The sequence below is a fragment of the Ovis aries genome, chromosome 14 (assembly GCF_016772045.2).
Source record: "Ovis aries strain OAR_USU_Benz2616 breed Rambouillet chromosome 14, ARS-UI_Ramb_v3.0, whole genome shotgun sequence".
Taxonomy (NCBI): Eukaryota; Metazoa; Chordata; class Mammalia; order Artiodactyla; family Bovidae; genus Ovis; species Ovis aries.
Window position 1 is genome coordinate 56666323 of NC_056067.1, and position 26197 is coordinate 56692519.

Genomic DNA, 26197 nt, shown 5'->3' on the forward strand with positions numbered 1-26197 from the left:
GAAATGGCAACACACTCCAGTATCCTTGCCTGGAGAATCTCATGGACAGAGGAGCCTGGTGTGCTTCATGCAGTCCATGGGTCGCAAAGAGTCGGACACGACTGAGCAAACTGACACACACATGAAGTCACATATTCACAGATTCCAAGGATTAGGATGTGGACACCTTGGGACGAGGGTGGGGGTGGCTACTGCTCCCCCACACCCTTCCGACCATCCGGTATAAATACGCCCCTCCCCCAACATTCCTTTTCTTCCCCCAGGCCTGTTCTCCTTATACTCATATCACTTACACACTTATTAGAGTACAAAATGTGTTTGTCTATCTTTTCTGTTCTGCCCGCTGTAGTATCCGCAGCATGTGGACCCATTCCTGGCAGGAAATCGTCAGTTGATCCGCATTTGTGAATAAACTGAAAAGCTGATTGAAAGAATCTCTGTTTCCTGCAGTCTCGAAGATGACCCAACAGAGCAAACAGCAGTGCAGAGGGGCCAGTGACTTGTTCCTGGCCGCCCGTCCATTCAAGGAAGAGACTACACACGGAGCCCGCTTCTCAGATGCTTTATTTCTGGGATCAAATCCGGGTCACAGCTGCAGAGAAGGTGGACTCTGGACTTGAGGAAGGAAGCGCTGGGGAGACTGAGGTGCAGCCTTCACCCTGGGTGTTATGGGGACTGAATTCAGGATCCGACCAGAAGGACTGGTCTCTCCACTGCCCGAGAAGGGGGATCTTGACTCCAGGTGGAGGGCAGCGCTGGAGGGATGAGCAACCTCAACATTTTAGGGAAGGAACTGGGGTGTGGAAGGGGACTTGTGGGGGGATCGGGGGGGGGACGAGGGGAGTCCAGAATGCCCGGTCCAGGAATGAATCACGAATTGCACTTGATAGTGTCCTGGATCCACTTGGTGAAGCGACAGAGGTTGGTGTAGACGCCGGGTCTGTTGGGCTGGGCGCAGGGGAAGTCTCCCCAGGACACGAGGCCCTGCAGGGACCCGTTGCAGACCACGGGGCCCCCGGAATCACCCTGTGGAGGAGAGAGGGAGGCACAGAGAGGCAGCGATGCGGGGAGGTGGAGGGGGGGTCACACAGATGAGGAAGGCACCAGAGGGCGGGACACAGGTAAAGAGACACACGGAGAGCATATTACTCTTTCACCCCCAAGCCCACCCTTCAGAAACCCCCTTTGTCCCTCTCTGGGCTTCCCAGGTGGCTCAGATGGTATAGAATCTGCATGCAATGCAGGAGACCTGGGTTTGATTACCTGGATCAGGAAGACCCCCTGGAGAAGGGAATGGCTACCCACTCCAGTATACTTGCCTGGAGAATCCCATGGACAGAGGAGCCTGGCGGGCTATAGTCCATGGGGTCGCAGAGAGCCGGACATGACTGAGTGACTAATACGCGCTGACCCTTTGTCCCGCTCTACCCAAAGCCCAACCTCTTTTCTGTCTCCCTCACGGCCTGTCTCTGTGTTTCCTTCTATTTCTTTCTCCCTCTTCCCTCCAACCTTGGAATCCTGAGTTTCTCCTCCTGGACACGCCTTCCTTTCCCTTCCTCACTCTTCACCCATCCTCGACACCAATCCGCCTTGTACCTATACCCCACTTTTGCAGAGGAGCAGTCGTTAACCCCTGGGTGAAGCTTTTTCAGCCTGGCACTGCTAACATTCTGCAGGCTTGCTCAGTCATGTAGTCGTGTCTGACTCTTTGCGATCCCATGGCCTGTGGCCCGCCAGGCTCTTCTGTCCATGACATTCTCCTGGCAAGAATACTGGAGTGGGTTGTTATTTCCTCCTCCAAGGGACCTTCCTGACTCAGGGATGGAACCTGGGTCCCCGGTGGCACCAGGGACCTGCCGGTGCATTCTTTACCACTGAGCCACGTGGGAAACCCACTGGGACCAGACAGTTCTTCACTGTGGGCGGCTGTCCTGTGCATTGTAAGACCTTTAGCAGCAGCCCTCCAGCCACTACACATCAGGAGCTCCCTCCCTCCCCAGACACATTGAGCCGACCAAAAACATCTCCAGGCATTGTCACACATTCCCCGGGGGTTCAGAATTGAGGATCGCTCTCGTGGACTAATTTGGTTTGCCTGTGCATAATTCCCTTAGCTCCCTGTAATTACCCTTCCTATTACTCGGCATTTTTCCTGTCACTTCTTGTTTATGTTTATGCAAAATCCCTCCGACCTGACTTCTTCTCGTATTATAATGCAGATGCTGTTTTCTAGGCAAAAAAAGCTCTGCTGCCCCAATTGCTAAATTTCCACTTATTTTGTGGTTTAATTTCTCTTTTTCTTGTTCGCTCTTTCTTAATATCCCTGTAGAGTTCCTTTCGCTCTGCAGTGAGTTAACTGCTCTGAGCCTTGGCTCCTTGTCTGTAAAACAGAGTTAATAATAGTGATTAAATGGGTTAATTGAGCTGATGCTTCTGAACCACTTAAAAAGGGTGTCTGGCAATTAATTAGCTCCTATTATTATAGTATTAGTATGATTGTTATTACTTCTTGCTTTTAGCGGCCACGCCCAGACCGCATTCGGGTATGAAAAAGCCACTTGAGGTTTAGGAAAGAAAAAAAAAAAAAACCAAGGTACTACCCTTGGCTACAGAAAGGCTACGTATTTTACGATGTTGACATCTGGATACTGAGTGAAGTAAGACAGACAGAGGAGTAACATCTCTTTTATGTGGAATCTAAAAAGAAATGATACACAGGATCTTATTTACAAAACAGAAAGAGAGTCACAGGCTTAGAGAACAATTTTCGCATGCCAAGAGGAACGGATAGTTAGGGAGTTTGGGATGGACATGTACATGCTGCTTTATTTCAAACGGGTAACCAATAAGGACCTATGGGAGAGAATGCGGAACCCAATGTCATGTGGTAGCCTGGATGGGAGGGGAGTTTGGGGGGAGAGTGGATACATGTACGTGTGTGACTGGGTCCCTTTGCTGTTCACCAGAAACTGTCACAACATTGTTGATTGGCTCCACCCCAATACAAAATTTAAAGCTTTTTTTTTTTTTAAGATTTTGGTATCTGAATCAGATGTGCTTTCTTCTCATAAAAACCCCTCCATCCAGATGTGTGTGCTTCTAGGGTTAACTGGGAACAGAGCTTAAGCTGTTGGACCCGGGCAGTTTTTGCAATTGTTACATTTGTAAGATTTTTGGGGTAGGGGAGCTTTCCCCAGACATCAGAATGGGTCTGGAGTGCTGTCTGAGCCCACAGCTTACTAAACACCAGTATTACTGAACATACATCCTGCCAGCAGAGAGCTTGTTAATTTACATTCCTTTAGAGGGAGGAGGGCTCCTTTGGAGGGGGGTTTCCCAGGAGGCACTAGTGGTAAAGAACCCACCTGCCAAGTTCAGGAGACAAAAGAGATCCAGGTTTGATCCCTGGGGTGGGAAGATACCCTGGAGAAGGAAATGGCAAGCCACTCCATTATTCTTGGCCTGGAGAATCCCATGGACAGAGAAGCCTGGCGGGCTACAGTCCATGGGATCACACAGAGTCAGACTAGACTGAAGCAACTTAGCACGCATCCAGACCCTTTGGGGACCTGACTACAGGGAAGGGTCCTGAGCTGTAACATTAATTTCTGTCATCCTCAACAAATAGAGTGGCCATGAGAACATAAAGAAGCTGCGTCCTGGGAATCAAGGAGTATTTGCTGAACACTGGGTTCCACTCATCCTTCCACTCTCAACCTCTGTCCCCTAAACATGCTGGCTCTTTTTTTTATTCTTTGAATCAGTAGAACTCCCGCCTGCCTCAGGGCCTTTGCACATGCTTTTCTTGCCATTAACTTGTGGAAGGCTGGTTCCTGTGTGTCATTCAATCTCTGCTCAGATGTCACCTCTTCAAGGTCCTTCCAAAAACCCTTCCGTATGTCGCTCCTCCATCACTTGCTGTCATAAAACTACATTTTATTTTCTTCATGGTCCTTACCACTTTCTGAAATTACGCTGTTTATGCAGTTTCTTGACCATAGAACTGTTTTTAAAAATTTATTGACTACACCAATAACTTTGTGATCACTCTTGTCTATTAAATACTGCCTTTAAAAAAATACCCCTAGTTCCTGTTTTCCGTTTTTGAGATGTTTTATGAGCATCTGTCAGAAAACATTCCTGCTACAGATTTTGTGGGGATAAGACTCTTAAGACTGCACTTGCCTGAAAAGTGCCAACATAAATAAGACAAACCTGTGGTGTTTATCAGGGCTTCCCTGGTGGCTCAGATGGTAAAGAATCTGTCTGCTGTGCAGGTGACCCGGGTTCAATCCCTGGGTGGGGAAGATCCCCTGGAGGAGGGTGTGGCAGCCCACTCTAGGATTCTTGTCTGGGAAATCCCATAGACAGAGGAGCCTGGCAGGCTACATACAGCCCATGGGGTCGCAAAGAGTCAGACACGACTGAGCAACTGAACACACGTGATATATGTGGTACGAATGGGATGTGGGATCGTTTTTCTGGGCACACCCTGCCTGTCCATACAACACAAGCTTGATCTCTCCCTTGAGACGAGTGCTGTCTGACGCAGTGGCCACTAGCTAGCTACATGGTGTTCTTGAGCACTTGAGACATGGCTAGCCCCGACTGAGATATGCTGTCAGTGGAAAAGGACACACTGGTGCAAACAAAAAACAAACAAGAAAAAAAAAAAAAAAACAGGAAAAAGAAAAACCATTGAAAAACATCCAAACTAGCTTTCAAAGACTTACTATGAGACTCAAAGGATGTAAAACACCTTATTCCTAATTCTTACATATTAATTACACTTTGAAATGGTGGTACTTAGGATAGATACATAGGAGAAGGCAATGGCACCCCACTCCAGTACTCTTGCCTGGAAAATCCCATGGACAGAGGATGGTAGGCTGCAGTCCATGGGGTCGCAAAGAGTCTAAGCAACTTCACTTTCACTTTTCACTTTCAAGCATTGGAGAAGGAAATAGCAACCCACTCCAGTGTTCTTGCCTGGAGAATCCCAGGAACGGTGGAGCCTGGTGGGCTGCCGTCTACTGGGTCGCACAGAGTCAGGCACAACTGAAGTGACTTAGCAGCAGCAGCAGGGTACATGGGATGAAATAGGGTACATTATTATTGCACGTGGCCCACCAGGCTCCTCTGTCCATGGGATTCTCCAGGCAGGAATACTGGAGTGGGTTGCTATTTCCTTCTCCAAGGAATCTTCCCCACCCAGGGATCAAACTTTTGTGTCCTCACTGACAGGCGCATCTTTACCACTGAGCCACCATTATTATTATTATCGTCATTATCATTATTATTATTTGCTGGGTCTTCATTGCAGCATGAGGGCTTAGTTGTCCCTCAGCATGTGAGAGTTTATTTCCCGAACCAGGGATCAAACCCATGTCCCCTGTGATGCAAGGCAGATTCTCAACTACTGGGCCACCAGGGAAATCCCAAACTATATTATTAAAATAGTTAATTTCACCTGTTTGTTTTTACTATTTTTTTTTACATGTAACTATGGGTGAAAGCGTTACTCATTCAGTTGTGTCTGACTGTGTGTGTGACCCCATGGACTGTATCCCATCAGGCTCCTCTGTCCATGGGAGTCTCCAGGCAAGAATACTGCAGTGGATTGCCATGCCTTCCTCCAGGGAATCTTCCTGACCCAGGGATTAAACCTGGGTCTCCTGCACTGGACGCAGATTCTTTACTGTCTGAGCCACCAGGGAAGCCCAGGAAGTTACATGTAATTACCGGAATGTTTAAAATTACCCGTAAGGCTCGCATGATGTTTTACTTGAAAGCGTTGCTCCAGAATATGAGCTCTGTGGCAACAGAGGGTCTCACTGATTTGATCATCACGGGGTCCCCAGGACACAGCAAGGTTCCAGGTACATAGGTGGTTTCGGTGTGTATCACCTGAATGAATGGGGAAGTCTCCAGCCTTACCTGGCAAGAGTCTCTGCCCGCCTGGTCCCCAGCGCAGAACATGGTGTTATCTATTTGATTTGGATAGGCCTTCTTGCATTGCTCGTCACTCAGCACCGTGATGTTCAGGCACTGGAGGGCTTTGGGGAAGGTAACTGTGGAAAAGAGAGACCGCAGAGTGGAGGCAGGTGGTGAGGAAGACGGGGGAGGGGCAGAGTGCTCAGAGATGGAGAAGGGGAGAAGGCAGACATAGGTGGACATTGAGAGAGAGACCCGAACACTCACCCTGGGGACTGCTGGTTGTTCCCCAGCCAGACACCAGGCAGCTGGTCCCGGCAGAGGGGCAATGGGAGGCGATGTTGATGGGCCTGACATACGGAGTCTCGTGGATCCTCTTGTTCAGTTTGATGAGCATGAGGTCGTTAGAATGGCCGGGGTGGGAGTAGCCAGGGTGGGGGATGGATTTGATGCCCTGGAACAGCTGCTGCCCGGACTCATACATGGGTGACAGCGAGTGGTGGCCAAGACGGACTCTGAAAAATCTGAGGAAGGTGGGTGCTGATCACCCCACCGACTCTGATCCCGACTCCCATATGCAATACCAAATCCCATGCCAAACCTACCCCCAACTTCACAGCCATCCGCAATCCATCCCCAACACCATCTTTGCCTCCGACCCTTTGCCTAACCCCGCCCCAGTCACAATGGCCAACGCATCTCCAGCCTGTCCCCAGCACTAACTCTAATCTTTTCCCCACAGAAAGTGAAATGAAAGTCCCTTAGTTGTGTCCGACTCTTTGCGACCCATGGACTGTAGCCCACCAGGCTCCACTGTCCATGGGATTCTCCAGGCCAGAATACTGGAATGGGTGGCCTTTCTCTTCTCCAGGGGGTCTTCCCAACCCAGGGATCAAACCCAGGTCTCCCGCATTGCAGGAGGATTCTTTACCAGTTGAGCCACAATGGAAGCCCCCCACAAAAACCATGAACAAACGCATTCTCAACCCCTAATACAGCCATCCTCAACCTCACATCTAACCATTCATGCTAAGCTGCTCAGTCACGTCCAACGATTTGCAGCCCCATGGACTGTAGCCCACCAGGCTCCTCTGTCCATGGGATTCTCCAGGCAAGAATACTGGAGTGGGTTGCCATTTCCTCCTCCAGGGGATTTTCCCTACCCTGGGATAGAACCCACGTCTCCTGTGTCTCTTGCTTTGCATTCATAACCATCCAGCGCTTGCATTTCTAGCCTTAAATCCAGCTCATCCCTAACTCCCATCCCCTACCACAACCCCCTCCCAGTCTAACGTCATCCCCGCCCCACTCTCCTCCCCAGCTCCATTCTAAATCCCATCCCCAACTCTGCCACCTCCTGCTCCCTCAACCCCATCCCATCCTCACCGGACCCCCCATGCCCCTCCCCCAGCCCTCCTCTTGGAGCCCCCACTCACTGCTTGTGGCAGTGGGCAGCCGTGAGCAGCCACTGCGGGTCCACCAGCACGGCCCCACAGTAGAGCTTGTTGAATCTCAACAACAGCGCACCCTGCCACGGCTGGCTGTTCCTCTCGCAGTCGGTCCCATTCACAATGCGGCTGCTGCTCTCATCCGCCCGGGTGTCCTCTGTCGCCCAGGGCCTGAGGTCCTGGGTGCTCCCAGAGGGCCCGATGGCAGACGGGTTGTCGCAAGAAGCCACATCGTTTGCAAGAACCGGGTCTGGGGGCAGAAAGTGGGCGTGATGGAGCTCGGGGGCGGGGCCAGTCGACGGATGAGGGGCGGGGCTAGGGCCCTAAGGGGTGGGGCCTAGTTTCCAAAAGTGAGGAAGTCAAGCCTTCGAGAGAGCCAGGTCTGGGCTTGTGTGGGCAGGGCCTGAAATGTGGATGGGGCTTGGAATCGATTTGGGCGAGGCCAAGGCCAGGGTCACGTGAAGGAGTGATTCTATAAAGAGTCCTGACGTTGGAGGAACAGGCCAGGGCTGGGTTCTAGGAACTGTGGCCAGGACTGGAGGTGGAACCTGGCCCAAGGAGGTAAACCCAAAGAAGCTGGGGCTTTCTTGGTGAAGGGGAACAGCCAGAGTGTGGATAAAGTCTGGACCAGGGGTATGGTTGAGGAAAAGGGGCAGAGCTAGGAAAAGTGCTCAGACTGGGGCAGGGGGAAAGGGTTCATCGGAGTGGGGCGGTGGAGAGCAGGGCTGTTTTGTGAATTCAAAAACACAAATGTGCACCCTTCTTCCTCACACAAACCTGCACGAAGAGACCCAGATACCTTACTCCATCACCGGTCATCCATCGCCTGTCTGTGACGGCTGTCACAGACATGCACACACACAGCGACATGAATCATCCCCACACGCAGCTCTGCCTCGTGGTGCCCACGCTCCCCAAGTACACTCATTCCGGGGAGGCTGACACTTTGCCAGTGGTCATGTACGGATGTGAGAGTTGGACTATAAAGAAAGCTGAGCGCCGAAGAATCGATGCTTTTGAACTGTGCTGTTGGAGAAGATTCTTGAGAGGCCCTCGGACTGCAAGGAGATCCAACCAGTCCATCCTAAAGGAGATCAGTCCTGAATATTCACTGGAGCTGGATATTCATGCTGAAGCTGAAGCTTCAATACGTTGGCCACCTGTTGCGAAGAACTGACTTATTGGAATAGACCCTGATGCTGGGAAAGATTGAAGGTGGGAGAAGGGGACGACAGAGGATGAAATGGTTGGATGGTATCACCGACTTGATGGACATGAGTTTGCGTAAGCTCCGGGAATTGGTGATAGACAGGGAAGCCAGGTGTGCTGTAGTCCATGGCATTGCAAAGAGTCGGACACGACTGAGTGACTGAAATGAACTCACACCATCTCACTCACCCACACACAGTACCTTAGTGACCTGTATATATATATATATATTTACCCTGTGCACAGACATGTAGAGACTGCCCCTCACTTCTGCACACAGCACATTAGTATAGTGACAAGGTTAGACGGGCTCTGTGGACCAAGCATGACACAGGGCAAGTCACCCAGCCTCATTCACTGTCACACAGCCACTCTCTCACGGTGACAGCCTCTTCTGCACACTCGGTCTGTCACAGGAGGGATGGGAACTCCACACACACCACTGTGTGGTCACACATACAACCCCTATAAACATGCAGTCATGGGGACTTCCCTGGTGGTCCAGTGGCTAAGACTCTGAGCTCCCGATGCAGGGGGCCCAGTTCGATCCATGGTCAGGGAGCTAGATCCTACAAACACACGGCCACATACAGTCATCCATACATGGAGCCTTAATCAGCCACACAAACTTGTTGTTGTTCAGTCACTCAGTCTGGTCTGACTCTTTGCGACCCTATGGGCTGCAGCATGCCAGGCCTCCCTGTCTCTTACCCTCTCCTGAAGTTTGCCCAAGTTCATGTCCATTGCATCAATGATGCCATCCAGCCATCTCATCCTCTGTCATCCCCTTCTCCTCTTGCCCTGAATCTTTCCCAGCATCAGCGTCTTTTCCAATGAGTTGGCTCTTCGCATCAGGTGACCAAAATACTGAAGCTTCAGCTTCAGCATCAGTCCTTCCAATGAGTGTTTCAGGGTTGATTTCCCTTAAGATCGACTGGTTTGATCTCCTTGCTGTCAAACCAGTGAGCAATACCTGTAGCCATCACAAAGAGAGCCACCCATAACCACCCATAACCTTGCACCCAGCCACAATCACACAATCACAGATGGCTACCTGAAGGCCCCTAGCCACACATTTTCACGGCGCCAAGCACTTTTGTCAGACACAATCCTGTGATGCAGGGACAGAAACCAGCTGGCATCCATACAGCCGAACAGCCACACACAGCCACGCACGCAGTAGCTCTCACAGCGCACACACAGCCACGCACACAATCACTGAGACACACACATCGTCTTAGATGCACGCACTCAGTCACACGATCACATGTACAGTCTCAAAGGGTAGTCCCACCTGTCACAGAGAGTCACTTGATATGGGAAAAGGCAACACACACACACACTTACACTCACACACATACACACACACACACACACACGCACGTACGTAGCAGTCCCACCGCCACACACAATCACAAATGCAGATTTGCAGTCACCCGACCCTGGGGCCATAACTAGTCACACGGAGTCCCCCTGGGTCACAGAGTCCCTGACAGCTCCCCACCCCGCCCCAGCACAGTTGGCCTGTGTGCACACACTGGGGTCCTGGTTACCTGTCGCCCCCAGAATCAGGGCTGCGATTAGGGCAGGGACCATCCAGGACCGGGGGGCTCCTGCTGCGGCCATGGTCTTTGCACCTGATGGAGGTGGGTGGGGGAGAAGAGGGTGGGCAGGTGATTCTGGGACCACTTATCCCACCCCCATCTCCTTCTGCACCCTGTTGCTCAGAGCAGAGACGGGCCATGAGCACGTGGTCCACCCAGCGTGCTGAGTTGAGGCCAGGGGGAAATTCTAGACTTCGGAGCATCCTCCCGTCCCCGGTCTCCAAGAGAGGATACACATGGGATGGAGAGGACCCGGACTCATCCTTCCCAGACCAGAGCCCACCCGAAGCCGTCTCTGCGTCCCTTCGCCCCTCCCCAGGGCTCACCTGCCGCGTCCCCCAGGTGGGGGGTGGGGGGTGGGGACCCGGCTCCCGGCTCAGCCGCAGACTCTCAGGCCGCCGCCGCCGCCGCGGTCCTGCAGCCGCCACCTCCTCCTCCTCCTCGGCTCCTGGCACCGGCCTGGGTTATAACCACCCACTGATCCCCGGGGCGCATTCCCGGGTAGTGAGGCGCCCTACCGGGCTTTAGCAACCACTCCTCCGGCCTTGCCCCCACCTCCGCCCCCAGAGCATTCCCCCCACCCAGTCCCAAAAGCCACTCCCTGCCTCCCTGGCCCCGGGATGGGGAGGGGTCTCCAGAGTTTTGGCCCCGGGGCCTCCCCGAGCCTCAAACCCAGCGCCTCGCCCTCTCGGAGGCGCGCTGGGCTCGGTTTTCCGTCTTCCCCGCGCCTTCTCTCGTTCGGTTTCCCCTGCTCTCCTCCCTCTGCTCTAGGCTTCTCTCTGTGTTCCGCTTGCCTTGGAATCTTTCTGAGCCCCTTTCAGTATTAAGGCGCCCAACCAGTGTCCCTTTCTGCTTTATTTCGTACAGCTTTATTGAGGTACGACGGAGCTACAATAAAGTGCTCATGTTCAATATGTACAACGTGATGCGTTCTGACCCACATTCATCCAACCATCACCCCAACCAGGATAACAAATGTGTCCATCACCTCCAAAATTTGTTCATGCCCTTTTATGTGTTTCTGTGCTTCTCAATTAACCTCTCTTTCTCCACATCCTGGGTCTCTTTCTGTGTCTTTTCTGTTACCTCTCTCTTTTCTGACTCTACCCTTCCCTGTCTCCTATCTCTATTTCTGTCTCTGCATCTTCTTCATCTTCTTCTTCCCCTTCCCCTTCTTCTTTCCCTCCTTCCCTCTCTCTCTCTGTCACTGAGTGCATATATCTCCGCATCTCTCTGTCCCCCTGTCTCCCTCGCTGTCCATCTGGGGCCAGGAAGACTCCGGCCACGTTACCGAGGGACCCCCTCAACGCCTCCTCCTGACCCGCATCCAGGACCTGGTGCCTTGGGGGCAGAAAGGGGCAGGGATCTGGTCTAGGGGCCCCCGCAGATGCCTTCCACAGACTGCTGTCTACAGCCAGGTGTGGGTGAGAGTTGGGCAGGGCCACCTGCCGATGGGGAAGGAAGCCAAGAGGCTGGGAGAAGGGGTGGGTGGCTCCTGGCCCCTCAGGAAATGGGGCGCTGGGTGGGGACCTGAAGGGTGCCTACTCCCTCCCTGGTTCCAGGCCATCCGGGGCTGCCTCTCCTGGCCTCTTACCATCCAGGCTCTTCTTTCGGTCTGCCCCCCAGCTCTCTGCATCTGTCTTTAACTGTGTCTCCGAGTCTCTGTCTCTGCCAAGGACTCATCCAACACCTACTTCCTGAGCACCTACTGTGTGCCAACTCAGGTCTCTCTGTGAACAAAACCAGACAAGGGCGTCTGGAGATGCTGCTTTTGCAGAGCTCACGTTCCTTGAGCTGTCTTGTCCACCTCTGTAATCCAGAACCGTTGACTGGGAGGATTTAGAGCCCGAAGCTGGTTTCAGTGTGTAGGGGGAAAAAAAGTCAAAACATAAGAGTCTGAGGCTTATTTTGCCTATTGCAATGAATATTTCTTGCATTAACATGACAAATCCTGCATCCTACTTCTTTCTTAGTCACTTAAGCTTAGCTCACTCGCCTTTTTAATTCCAAATTCCAGAAAGGTTTTTTGTTTGTTTGCTCTGGTTTGAGGGGAGTTCTTTTTTTTGCATTTTAATTTATTATTGAAGTAGAGTTGATTTACCATGTTGTGCTAATTTCAAATTTTGCCTTGATAAAATTTCACCTTCCTTTGGTTCTTGAGACATCTGAGTGTGCTTTTTCTCAGCTCTAAAGATCTTTAGGATCTAGAGACTGTCTGGAATGGCCACTCTGATGATTTCTGACATCATTCTACTCTGCAGGGCAAAACTAAGGTTGCCATTCATGTTGGCGAAGCAGATGGACCATGGTTTCTGACCCTCCCTCTGATCCTAACTTCTGCTCCAAACTTCAGCTCCCATATTGGACCCTCGTTTCCCTTTTTCTGGGGACCCACTTACTGTTCCGTTCAGCTTCCCGGGAGGATTGCTGGCTTAGATGGCCTTTTGTCTTTCTCAGAGCTCATGCAGTGGGCCTAAGTGAGGAGGGTCTTTCTGAGGACAGGGCGTGAACGTCAGTGTGGGGTCGTGCGCAGTGCCTGCGGGTGGAAGAAGCCCAGCAGGCACATGCAAGCCTGGGTCCTCACCCAGCTCTGCCTGTCTGCTCCCGTCATTTGGGGGGAGCGTCTCTGGTCTCTCCACTTCCCTGCGCATCCCCCTCCTCTCCCCTCAACTGGACTGCAGCGCGATCTTTCGCATATCTGCCTCCCGATCCTGTCTGTCCTTTTCTCAAGGCCCTCAGGATCAAGGTCAAGTTCTTCCGCCTGACACTCAGGACCCAGCGCCATCTTCCACTGACCTACATTCCCAGCCCCATCACCCACTTCTCCAGCCTCAAACCCCAGCCCCTACCATCCTGGATAATTTACCATGTGAAGGACACATCGGAAGTTCTCACCGCTGCCTCCCTGCCCTGCCCAGATTTTTCTACAGGTCGTTAGCATCCTGAGAATTGCTCCCGACCCAAGCACCTCCATACTGCATACTCAAATTCAGCCTCCCTTCTCCAGCCCTCCCAGCCCCAGCCCCTGCTCACCCCGCATCATCTCTCCCTTCTGGTCCATCCTGCATGTGGTCCCAGAGCTGCTCGTACTCACACTCTTTCCATGGCTCCCCACTACCCTCAGGAGAAGCCCCAGACTCCCAACCTGGGGTCTGAGGTCCTCTGGGATCTGGTCCCTGCGCTCTCCTCTCATCTCCCATCACTCTCATCCACTCACAGTGGGCTCCCAGCCCTCTCATCTCCCTACTTATGCTGCTACAAGGGGAGTTTGTGGAGAAAGCCACCTTCGGGCAGGGCTGGCACAAGGTGGAGGAATCAAGGACATCTCCCCTGAGGGGGAGGAAGATCAAGTTGGGTTGTGAAAGAGAACTAAGGATATCCGAGCTTCAGAGGGGCAGATGAGGCATAAAAGCAAAAAAGCACCGCAAATAATACATTTCACTCTTTTATTGTTCACGTGGGTGTGCCAGGCACTGTTGTTTGTGTTTCACACTTTCACAACCTTCAATCTCCCCCACCACAGCCACTGCCTTATGAGGCATGTATGATTCTTGTCCTCATTTTTACAGGGGAGAAAACCTACACAGTGAAGGAAGGCAGTTCCTGTGGGTACATGGCTAACAAGTGGGGGAGCTGGGACCCCCCAACTCGACTTTGGCCAGAAAAGAGACCACTTCTCTGTAGGAAGAAATTGATCCCATGGGGTCATCAAGGGAGGGAGAGATCACTGGAAGGGAATTGTTTGTATTCTGTTAGCGGCGGGGGTAAGACCTTAGCCCGTGTCCACCATTCCCCCTAGTGATGAGAGGGTGGGGCTGGGGTAGCATCAGGAAGGGTTTGCACTGTGGTGTCACGGCTTTTTATTAAGCATTAGGATCGGGTGTGGGGAGGAGAGGGGGAAGAGGTCAAGAGGTGGAGGTCACAGGTCAGGATCAGTTGGCCTGAATGACTCTTTGGATCCAGTGACCGTATCTGCAGACATCAGTGTAGACGCCCGGCTTCTCCTTGGAGCCGCAGGGGACATTACCCCAAGACACGAGGCCTCGGAGGCGGTCGCCACACACCAGCGGACCCCCAGAGTCGCCCTGTGGGTGAAGAGGGGGACAGAGTCAGACACAGACCCGCAGGAGAAAGAAAAAGAGATGGCGACTTCCCTGGGGGTACAGTCGACCAGGAATCCTCCTGTGCAGGGGATGTGGGTGCAGTCCCTGTTCTGGGAAGAGTCCATGTGCCACGGAGCCGCTAAGGCTCTGCTGCAACTAGTGAGCCTGCGTGCTGCCACTCCTGAAGCCCGTGTGCCCAGAGTCCGTGCTCCACAGCGAGAGAAGCCACCGCAATAAAAAGCCCAACCACAATGAGAGAGCAGCCCCCGCTCACTGCAACTAGAGAAAGCCCCAACGAAGACCCAGCGCAACCATAAACAAATAAATAACTTTAAAAATCTACTCTAAAAAAAAAAAGAAAAACAGACAGAAGGAGACACAGAGAGACATACAGGGGGGTGGGGGGGAAGATACTCAGAGATGGAGAGAATGACTCATATACAAAGAAAGAGAGACAGACAGACACAAAGTCACAGTCAGGGGAATAGAGACTGAGGGAGACTCAGAAACACAGACATCTCTAAAGGGAGGATGGACAGTCTCAGAAATGCGACTTCTCTTCCTGCCCTTTCCTTGCATCCAAGTCACTGGGCATCACCTTTCTCTAGCTTTGTCTCCTTCTCCCTCTTGGGTGGTCTCTGCAGATCCTCCGACGCAGAGGGGTCAGTTTGGGCATTGGAAAGAGAGATCCAATGGACGATGTGGCAGGAACCCAAGTTAAAGGTATCTGGGAGAGAGGATGGGGCCCCTTTGCTCCCTGGCTACGGTCTCCCTTCTGCACAGCTTGGCTGTTTCCAAGCAGGATGGTGGGGGCTCTGTTGGAGGAGGGACAGTCTCCTGGCACCATCTGCCTCCTGACTGTGTCTGTCTGGTTCTTGATCTCTTCATCTCCATCCTTGTCTCTGCACTTCCTGTCTCTGTTAATTGGCTTTTTGTCTCTGCCTGTCCCTGTCTGTGTTTCTGTGTATGGAATTGAATCTCTCTCTCTCTTTTCATGCCTCTGATTCTCACCCAACCTGGCTCTATGTGTGTCTGTCCCTTCCATTTGGTCTATGTGTCTGTCTCTTCCTGCCTGTCTACGTCCTTGGCCGTGTAGCCGATGGGTCCTGGCGTCCTCACCTGGCAGGAGTCCTTCCCATGCTTCTCATCCCCGGCACACACCATGTTTTGGGTGATCTGGCCAGGGTAGGCATGTTCACACTCCTCACGGGACACTAGGTGGATGTACGCACATTGGATGGTGTTGGGGTATTCACCTGCAAAGAAAGATGGGCCATGATTACTTCACAGTCCACCCTTCTCATTGATCCTCCAACATCTATAAATCCTCCCTCCCCTAATGGTTCCTATTTCCCACTGGTTCCATTATTCCTGTTTGTCACTCATGCTCAACACCCACTTCCACTGCCTGACTCCTGACTAGTCCTTCTTTCCATCACTCTTCTCTCCCATTGGCCTGTCTTCCTCACTAATTACCCTTCTCTCAGTCAGGTTAGCCGCTCAGTCATGTCTGACTATTTGCAACCCCATGGACTGCAGCATGCCAGGCTTCCCTGTCCATCACCAACTCCCGGAGCATGCTCAAACTCATGTGCATTGAGCCAGTAATGCCATCCAACCATCTCATCCTCTGTCGTCCCCTTCTTCTCCTGCCTTTAGTCTTTCCCAGCATCAGGGTCTTTTTCAGTGAGTCAGTTCTTTGCATCAGATGGTGAAAGTATTGGAGCTTCAGCTTCAGCATCAGTCCTTCCAATGAATATTCAGGATTGATTGCCTTTAGAATTGACTGGTTCGATCTACTTGAAGCCCAAGGCATTCTTAAGAATCTTTTCCAGCACTACAGTTCAGTCTTCATTTCCTATTGGTTTTTCCTTTCTCTTAGGTCCCGCCTCCACGTGTCACTTTTCCACTGGCCCCGCCTTCTTCAGTATTCTCTTCCTCTATTAGTCGCTCCTCTGTTATATCCTTTCCTCCTTCACTGGACCTGTTCTCCCATTGGCTCATCCTGATTGGTCACCACTTGACTGTGTGCCTTTCCTAATTGGTCCCGTCTTTCCTCGTTAGTTCTCCCTTCCTATTGGCCCTTTATTCAAAGCTGTGCTCCCTCATTGGTCGTTTCCTAAATGGCCTCGTGTTCCCCTGTTGATTCCCCCTTCTGTTTTGGCTCTTCATTCCCGGGCCCACCCTCTATGGTTCCTGGTGATCTATTGGGTTTATTTCTGCCTCTAGTCCTTTATCTACTGACCCCTCTTGACCTTTGACTCTTCTCTTCTCTCCTCCACCATCAGTTTTCTCTACACTGTTCGCTTTCTTGATCAACATCCTTCAGCTGGCTTCCCTGCTTTATTGATCTCTCTCCTTCCATTAGTCCCTCCTCTGTTTATCCTTTCTTGATCATCCTGATCAGTCCTTTTTGACACTTGGCCCCCTTCCTGATTGATATCTCTGCACCGACCTTCCCTCCTCACTGACCCTTCATGGCATGTCCCACAACTCCATTTCAACCAGCTGTTGGTCTGCTCTCTTCGCTGACTGTTCACTTGTTAGCCCAGCTCTCATATTTGCCCTCCCTCCCCATTGAACTTTCACCCACTGATTCACTCTCCCACTGACTCTCACCATGAACAACCACCCCCCCCCCGCCCCCATCACGACCCATCACCCAGTGATGACAGCTCACTGCATCATTCTCCCCCTACTGACCGTCTGCCATCTTGCCCCAGCCTAGGATGTGGCAGCTCGTGTGGTTGGCTGAGCAGTCTCTTTCCAGGGCCAGAGGCTGGATGTGTTCAGAGAACCTGGCTGGCTGTGACAGACGCAGCAGCATGATGTCCTGGTCGTGGGTGGCGGCGTTGTAGCCCGGGTGGACCACGGTCCGGATGACAGGGCTCTCCTCCTGGAAAAGCTCCCTTTGCTGAAGGTTGTGCTTTCCCAGGTAGACCTGCAGATTCCTGGGAGAGGAAAGGCTGGGGTCTCACCTGGAGCCCTTTGGACTGCAGCTGAGACTCCAGAGGGGGCTACGGTGGGAGATGGGGTAGCCTGGTGCACGAACCATCTGGCCTGCTGCTTGCCTCACAGTCTTCCCAGCTCAGCAAATGACAAATCCATCCTTTCAGAATAACCCTGGAGGCTATTTGCGACCCTTTATGTGTTGCTTCATATCCAAGCTGTCCAGAAATCTTTTTGTCTCACCAAAGCATATCCAGAAACTGACCACTTCTCTCCTCCCCCACTGCTTGGTCTGAGCCACCATAATCTCTTACCTGGACTGCAGCCTCAATGGACTCCTGGTTTCTACCTTTGGTCCTCTCTAGTCTCTCTTCCACAAAGCAGCCAGGGCTATTTTAACAATACAAGCCAGCCGTGTACTTCCTGTGCTCAGCACCCTCCCATGACTCCCATCTTGTTCAGAATAAAGGCCAAAATGCCCACTGTGGCCCATAAAGTTCTGCACAATCCGTCCCCATTATCTGTCAGCTGTGTCCCACTCTTGTTCTCTTTCTGCTCCAGCCACACAGGCTTCCCAGCCTTTCCTTGGACACAATAGTCATCCTCCCCCCCCAGGACCTTTGCACTGGTTGTTCCACCTGCCAGCAACTCTTTCTCCCAGATACCTGCATGCCTCACTCCCTCACCTCCTTCAAATGTCACCTTCTCAGTGCAGCCTTCCCTGGAGACTCAATCACAGGGCAAATATTCAGACTTCCCTGGTGGTCCGGTGGTTAAGAATTCATCTGCCAGTGCAGGGGACACGGGTTCGATCCCTGGTCTGGGAAGATCCTACATGCTGCGGAGCGACCAAGCCCATGCACCACAATTACTGAGCCCACAGCCACAACTAACATCTGAAGCCCTCACGCGCTACAGCCTGTGCTCTGCAACAAGAGAAATGGTAGCAGTGAGAAGCCTTCCCACCGCAGCTGGAAAGTAGCTCTCACTTGTGCAGCAATGAGGACTCAGTACGGCCAAAAATAAAAAACATATATATTATGTTTTTAAAAGATGAGATTTTTGTTTTAGTCAGATATATCCTCCTTAGCACCTAGACCAGTGTCTGGCCTATGACAGACATTGAAAAAAATATTTGTGAAATGGATCAAAGCGTTGCTCCCTTGCTCAGAAACTTTCTGTAGTTCCCTATTACCCTCGGAATAAAGCTCACGTGCCTAATCCCGCTATTCTCTGACCCTCAGTGAACCGGTCATTTTCCTTAGAGCTCTCTTCAGAGTGTTGCCACCTCGGGTCTTTGGGCCTTCATTTCTTCCGCCCGGGATGCCCAGCCTGCTTCCTCATTTGGTCCCCCTTTCTCGTTCATTTTCTGTGCCTCCGCTTAAATTTTATCTCATCAGAAAGTCCTTCCTGATACCCTCTTCAGTCTAAAGCAGGTACTTCTGTTCTTTTCTCTCATGGAGCCACCCCTGTTTTCCCCTTTCATTGGGCTTAGAGTAATTTGTGATTATATATTTCTCCAAGGATTCGACAACTGTCTTCCGGTGCCTTTCTACTCCAGCGTCCCGAAGGGCAGAGACTCTGGGTAGCTCGCTCCATCTTTGCTGGGTCCTCATGGCCCAGCTCAAATCTCGCATTTGTGGCTGCCCTTGGTCAACGTGCACTGAATGAATGAATGAGGATGGTGAGAGTGAAGGTAGGTTTCCCTGTGTTTGGGGGAGACCACCCTGGAGGTCCTTGAGTCCTGCAAGGGGGGGAGACAGGTGTCCCCGTGACGCCACTGGGGCACGACACCTCTTGGTTTATCACTTGTTACTTCTCTGAGCTTCAGCTTCTACATCTGCAAAATGGGTCTGAAAAGTCTGTTACTGGGCTTCCTTGATGGCCTAGATGGTAAAGTGTCTGCCTGCAATGCGGGAGACCCGGGTTTGATCCCTGGGTCGGGAAGATCCCCTGGAGAAGGAAATGGTAACCCACTTCAGTATTCTTGCCTGGAAAATTCCGTGGACGGAAAAGCCTGGTAGGCTACAGTCCACTGGGTCGCAAAGAGTCGGACACGACTGAGCGACTTCAATTTCTTTCTTTCACTGTGCGGGATTCCATGTGCCTAACTAGACGCATGGTCCATAGTTAGCACTGAAAAAAATGGAGGCTGTTGTTCCTCTAACTACTGATTATTAGTGTCCTGAGGATTGGTCCTGGGCCTGTGGTTGTTTAGTTGCTAAGTTGTGTCTGACTCTTACGACTCTACGGACTGTGTAGCCCGCCAGGCTCCTCCGTCAACGGGATTCTCCAGGAATGCATGCTGGAACGGGTTACGTTTCCTTCTCCAGGGGATGTTTCTGAGCCAGGGATTGAACCTGTGTCTCTTGCGTCTCTTGCACTGGCAGGCGGGTTCTTTACCACTAGTGCCACCTGGGCAGCCCTTTCCAGGATGCTCCTAAAACTGTAAACCGGAACTTGCTGCTTCCCTGATGAAAACCCTAGGCGGCTTCCCCCTGCACTTGGAGTTAAATCCACCCCTCCCTACAGGGCCCGGTAAGGTCCTCCTTCCCCATTTAGAAGGTCGGTTTATTAAAGCAGGAGTTTTGCTTGTTTTCCTCACCGCTCTGTCCCCCCCACCCCCCCGCCGCCCCCAGGGCCCCAGACACTGCCTGGCACGGATACTGTACTCAATTAAATACTGGCCAGTTGAGCTGCCGTCTATGGGGTCGCACAGGGTCGGACACAACTGAAGCAACTTAGCAGCAGCAGCAGCAGTAGTTGAGCCTGGTTATCAGACAGCGTCATGACATGGGAGTCACGCAATTCTGCAAGAACCCCGCGGGGCCTAGCGGCAGCGAGGACACTCACGGTTTTTTGCAGTGGGCAGCGGTGAGGACCCACAGCGGGTGAATGAGGACGCCTCCGCAGAGCAAGTGGCCCGACGTGTAGAGGGCAGCTTGGTAGGGGTGAGACGTCTGCTCACAGGGTCCACCGTGGAGCACCTTGTTCTGCTCCTCTGCTTGGGCTGAGGGAGGGTCTGAGTGAGAGGGGAGGTCTGGAGGTGTCGGCAACAGCCCCCCAAGCTGAACCCCATTGCTGCCTTGATCATCAACTTCATCTCCATCCCCACCGCCAGAGCCAAACCCATCCCTAAACTTTCCTGTCTTTAAACCTGTGCGTGCCTGCTAAGTCGCTTCAGTTGTGTCTGACTCTGCAACCCCATGGACTATAGCGCACCAGGCTCCTCTGTCCTTGGGATTCTCCAGGCGAGAATACTGGAGTGGGTTGCCCCACCCTCTTCCAGGGGGTCTTCCTGACCCAGGGACCAAAGCTGTGTCTCTTATGTCTCCTGCATTGGCAGGCAAGTTCTCTACCACTAGCGGCCACCTGGGAAGCTCATCTTTAAACCCACCTCCGACCAATTTCCCCATGTCCCAAACCAACCTCAACCTCTTCCGCATCTTGAAGCCCACTTCCTACCCCTTCCCCACCTGCATCCCTCATCCCTAACTTAAACTCCCCAATGTCTTCCTCATTCTAAGCCCCCTCCCCGGCATACCCGTATGTGTCCCCATCCCCAATTCCAATCGTTTCCCCCATCAACCACCCCCCAGCCCCCGCCCAACCTGACTCCCTCACACCACCGCCCTTTTGCCCACCTGCAGCGACCAGAACCAGCGCTACGACCAGCATCTTCACGGCCATTCCTGAGAAGGGAAGCCGGATGCTGCATTAGCCCCAGCCTCAGAGTTCGCCCAGGCTCCTCCCTCCCCATCCTCCCCATCCTCCCCATCCTCCCCATCCTCCCCATCCTCCCCCGCTGGCCGTGCTCTTCTGCCCCTTGGCTTCCGTCCTTCCCATTTAGCCTCCCTGTTTCTTATCTTCCCAACCCTCGCCTTCCCTCTGAGGGTCCCGCGAAGGCGGGTGCCAGGAGGCCCCAGGACCTGCCCTTCACTCTGCCCTTCTCCTTATGTTTCTGCACTCGTTCTGTTTCTCCTCTTGGCTCTAGTTCGCCTGTTCAGTAAACAGGACGGAGGGCCCCTGACGCTCTTCCCTTGCCCTGGGGTTTCTCCCTCTCCCCTTGGCTCTGAGCTTACCTGTCACTCGCCTCCACACCTGGGGCTTCTGCTGGGGCCGGCTGCGGGGGGCCGGGGTTGGGATGGGCTGGTTCTTGGGTTGGGGTCAGGGACAGGAGGTGTCCCGAATGGATGGATGGACAGGGAGACGGAAAGAGTCAGAAGTGCAGGGAGCTGGGCAGAGAGAAGGCACGCTGAAAGCAGAGGCAGGCAGAGATAGAGGGCTGAAAGCAGAAAATGTGGGTGCCCAGGGCCTGGCGGACAGACACCCCAGCACCCTGGCCTGCCTGGAAGAGGCCCGTCCTGTCCTCAGATGCTCCCATGCTTCCTTTTAACCCCTCCCGCCCCGGGCCCCTGGAGCAGGAGGCGGCCCCGCCCTTTCCTCCTTCCCGGGGCCTCCCACACACATTCCTCCCACCCCCACAGAGCTGCTCCTGCTAACCCTTGATCCCGGGTTCAAGGGAGGGGGGTGCAGGTGCCTGAGTGCACCAGGGGGGCGATTCCCCGACTCCTGGGTGGAGGAAGGAGGGCCTGGGGGCTGAGAATTCTGGACCTCCAAGGAGAAAGGGGCTGGAAGTCTGCACACCTGGATCTAAAGGCAGGAAGGGCAGGAGCTTGTCCTCAGTTCCTAGACTTCTAGGTCCTCTAGCACGACAGGGTAGGAGGACCCCAGAAGGCCTGCATCCCCGGCAAGCACGCAGTACCCCCTGCCTCCAGAACTCCCACCGCTCCTGTGAGCGCTCTGGGGCTTGCGGGCCGTCAGTGCCCCAGGGCTCGGGCCACCAGGCGGCAAGGGTTCAGTAGGGTTGGGGTGATTCACCCACCTGCCCTTAAGTCGCCTCTGTGGGTGTTCAAGAGCCTCCGTGTCCCCGCAAGACAGAGCAAGCCGACCAGCAAGAGAGTGTGTGTCACCAAGCCGGTCCCCACCCTGGCCCCAGGCTGGGGTGCAGAGCCAGGCGCTGTGCGGGAAGGGCCTTCGAACAATCGGGCTTTGTCCACCCCCAGCACCCTGTGCCATGCTCCTAGCACCTCCATTTCTCAAGCTTTCTTCCGGGCAGGCGGACAGACGGCTTCATCAATAACTTCCCTTTGTCCCTCTCCGACTGTGCTTTGATTGTCCGTCCACCTCTGGCCGGATACCAGGGCTCTTGACCCTCCTGGTCCCCCTCTTCCATGCCTCTGTCTGTGCATCTCTCTCCCTGGCGGTGGTGGCGGTGCCTCCATCTCTTTTTCTCTGTCTGCTTGTGTCTCAGCATCCTTTGCTCTTTATCTTTTTCTCGGTATCGCTGTCTTCCCCCTCGATTTTCTGTGTTTCCACTGACATGCTAAATCTCTCTTCTTACCTCTCCTAGCTTCCCCCCTGCGTTGCCAGGAGAAGCGTGTGTATGCACAGAGGGGTGTTAACTCCTGGAGAAGCGGCAACCTGGAGGTGGGAGCCCCAGGGGAGCTAGTGGGACCCAGGGGGACTTCAAGACTTGATTCACATGTCTGTGGAAATAAGCATGGGCCATGGAAATAGGCAGGGACACAGGAACATTGGGGAGCCACGTGGGAACGTGATAAGTAATGGGGATTCAGGAAGCCATGGAGGCGTCCAGGGAAGATTTGAGGAGGTGTCTTTGAACTTGAACTTGGGATCAGGAAGAGAATGGGGGTAGTTCAAGGATCTGGCCCAGGTGGGGAAGCAACTGACTGGTGATGAGCTGGAGCCCTGAGGGTGTGTGTGGCCACGTGGCGGGAAATGGGTGTGGTGATCAGATGGGAAGGGTGGGATGGAAAATGGAAGCTTTGGGGAAAGTCATTGGGTAGTAAGTCCAACTGATATGAATAATGTCTACCTCAGAAACCAGCGTGGGCCTGGCAGTACAGGTTAACATTTAATTCTTGCATTAAATCAAATTGTCACCACCTTTGCTCGGGCCCCGTCACCTCTGGGATGAAAACCGATTTGGCATTTGATATGCTCTCTCTTGCCTGGAGAATCCCCAGGGACGGAGGAGCCTGGAGAGCTATGGTCCATAGGGTCGCAAAGAGTCGGACAAGGTGGAAAGCAACGGAGCAAGCAGGCATGCTCTCCAGGGAAGCTCCTCCCACCCCCACACGCAACCTCCCCCAGCCTCACCCAGCCCTTCTCACTCACCTCCCCACTGAACTCAGCATCTTCTTCTGAGGACCCCCCCATCCTCCCAAATATCAGGCTGGACCATTCACAGCCACTGATCCCCAAGCACTGTCCCCCCGCCTCCTCTCTCTGTGTGATCCCCTCTCTCCATCCCCATGTCCCTGGTCCCAGGTCAAACCTGCTCCTCTCCCATCTGGACCATTATCGCAAATTCTTTCCTTTCTCTGTATCCTTCATGTGACCTCAGAGGCATCTCCCTGTGTCCAGAGCTGACCTTGCCTCTGTCCTGCTCGCACCCCTGGCGTGGGTCCCCCAGCATCACCAGGACAAAAGTCCCAGTCCTTCAGCATTCAGGGCAGCTTTGGCCAATAGGAATATAATGCCAGGGACACGTGCACTCTTAAATATTCTAGCAGCCACCACAATTTTTTTTTAAGTAAAATATTCATTTTAATATCTCATTTAGCTCAGTGCATCCAAAACAATACCATTTCAATGTGACATCAAAATACGATTTTAAGGAGGTGGTTTGCTTTCTTATTTTTTGCGTAGTAAGTGTTTGAATCCCACGTGTCTTTTACACATATGTGCATGCTAAGTTGCTTCAGTCATGTCTGACTCTTTGCGACCCCATGGACCGTAGCCCGCCAGGCTTCTCTGTCTACGGGATTCTCCAGGCAAGAACCCTGGAATGGGTTGCTGTGTCCTCCTCCAGGGGATCTTCCTGACTCAGGGATCAAACCCGGGTCTCCTGTATTGGCAGGTGGATTCTTTACCCTTTGAGCCACCAGGGATGCCCCCTTTACGCTTACAGCACCCCTCAATTGGAACTTGCCACATTTCACGAGTCTGGAGACACCGAGGTGAGTGGCTGCCTTATGGCCTGGAGCAGCTCCGCTCCACTTGTCTGCTAGGGCTGCAGCCATGGAGACTAGCAGTGTTCCTGAACCATTCATTACATGTCTTCCAGCCTCTAAGCCTTCGCTTATGCTAGTCCCTTCTCCCACAATGCTCTTCCCACCTCCTCCTGGCAACAACTTGCCATTGCTTCATCATCACCTCCTTCAGGAAGGCGTCCCTGAACACCACCCAACTTCCAGCCCCTTGCAGGTGGGTTAGTCACTCTCATCGGAGTTCCTAGAGCAGGTGGCTCCTTCCTATCACCATCTGGGTCCATCTCCCACACTTGGACCACGAGCTCCTTGAGGGCAGACCCTAGGGCTGACTCATCCCTGTGTCCCAAGTACCAGCACAGGACTTGGCCCAGAGGAAGCCTTAGGAAATGTTGACCAAGTGATTAAATGATTTCATTACACCCACTCCTGTTTTACAGAAAAGAAAACTGAGGCTCAGAGAAGGGAATTTAGTTGCTCAACCTCGAACACCCAGAAAATGATGGAGCCCGAACTGCAACTCAACTTCCAACATGGCCGTGGACACAGCCCATCTCTTGGGTGCCACCTCTGGATCCCCCTTACTACTCCATGGGATGGGCGGATTTTTGAGGAGCTGCAGAGAACCCCTTAGGAAAGGAGGGAGGTGGTCCACAGTGGGGAGTGGAAGAAGCTCTAACAGAGAGTGAAGTGCCCACCTCTAGGCATTTGCCAGTGGCCCTCATGGTTCTGCCATCCCCACACGCCATGCATGCTCATCCTCTGCAAAAGTCTTCAATGAAGAAAATGTCTGGGACTTCCCTGGTGGCCCAGCGGTTAAGATGCCACCTTCCAGTGCAGGGGGTTAGGGCTCAGTTCTTGGTCAGGGAGCTGAGATCCCTCATGCCTTGGGGCCAAAAAACCAAAAACATAAAGCAGAAGTAATATTGTGACAAATTCAAGAGAAGATTTTAAAAATAGTCCACGTTACAAAAAAACGCTTGAAAAAAAGAAAGTGTTTTATTAGAAAACTTTATGAAAGTAGAAGCAAGAAGAAGAGCCAGAAGTCACAAACTGTAAAAATCAACCCTCACTGCAGGCTGACTCTGTGCCAGACACTGTTCATGCACCTTCTGAATATTAAATTTATGCTTTGTAACAGCCATGGGAAACAGATGCTCTTTCCCTCATTTCTGGGGTGAACAGGGGACTTCCCTGGTGGTTAAGACTTTGCCCTCCCAATGTGGGTTCAACTCCTGGTCAGAGAGCTAAGGTCCCACACACTGGGGGATGTGGCCAAAAATTTAAAGAAAAATTAAAAAAAAAAAAAAAAAGGATGAAAGAATTTGAGAAGGAGGGGACGTATGTATACCTGTGGCTGATCCATGTTTATGCATGGCAGAAACCAACACAGTACTGTAAAGCAATCACCATTCAACTAAAAATAAATTAATTTTTTTTAAAAAAGCACAATACCAGAAAAAAAAAAACAAAAACAGAAACAACAACTACTTCTGTAAACCCTTCGTGGAAACACCAAATCTTATAATAAATTCTTCTGAACGTCCCTTTCCTGAGATACCACGATTCCCATTGTGTGCAGTTTCTTCCGTTCCAAGAAGCAATAAAGTTGATTTATTCTACTTCAAAAAAAAAAAAAAGATGAAAGAACAGAGGTGGGGGAGTGATGCACTCAAAGGCAAATAGCTCACAACTGCCACAATGGGACTGGCATCGAAAAGCCATTTCTAGAGTCAGTGTCTTTAATGAATACAGTGTACTGTCTGCCCAGAGAAAAAAGAAGTTGTTTTTTTAAAAAAAATTCAACAAGAGAGACCTCTCAAGTCATTGCAAAATAACCCACCTTCAGATTTGCATAAAGATCCGCCTAGAGG

General features: G+C 52.4%; 2 protein-coding genes across 4 annotated transcripts; both read right to left on the reverse strand.

Annotated features, from left to right (window-relative positions):
- Nucleotides 1-552: 552 nt before the first annotated feature.
- On the reverse strand, nt 553-10217 carry KLK5 (kallikrein related peptidase 5). Its single transcript, XM_015100284.4, has 5 exons — nt 10145-10217; nt 7371-7632; nt 6202-6458; nt 5938-6071; nt 553-1026 (listed from the first exon to the last, which is right to left on the reverse strand). The coding sequence occupies exons 1-5, from the start codon at nt 10215-10217 to the stop codon at nt 871-873; spliced, it is 882 nt and encodes a 293-aa protein (XP_014955770.4). The 3' UTR covers nt 553-870.
- A 3410-nt stretch (nt 10218-13627) lies between these two features.
- KLK6 (kallikrein related peptidase 6) lies at nt 13628-22215 on the reverse strand. 3 transcript variants are annotated; one of them, XM_015100060.3, is made up of 7 exons: nt 22133-22215; nt 21330-21482; nt 20892-20939; nt 20101-20257; nt 17002-17249; nt 15418-15554; nt 13628-14280 (listed from the first exon to the last, which is right to left on the reverse strand). In XM_015100060.3, exons 3-7 carry the CDS (start codon nt 20935-20937, stop codon nt 14128-14130), a joined length of 741 nt encoding a protein of 246 aa, XP_014955546.1. In that variant the 5' UTR covers nt 20938-20939; nt 21330-21482; nt 22133-22215; the 3' UTR covers nt 13628-14127. The 3 variants fall into 3 exon arrangements, with proteins under 3 accessions (XP_014955546.1, XP_012046140.1, XP_014955547.1); XM_012190750.4 differs by having other exon boundaries at nt 21330-21502; XM_015100061.3 differs by having other exon boundaries at nt 21330-21532.
- Nucleotides 22216-26197: the final 3982 nt, after the last annotated feature.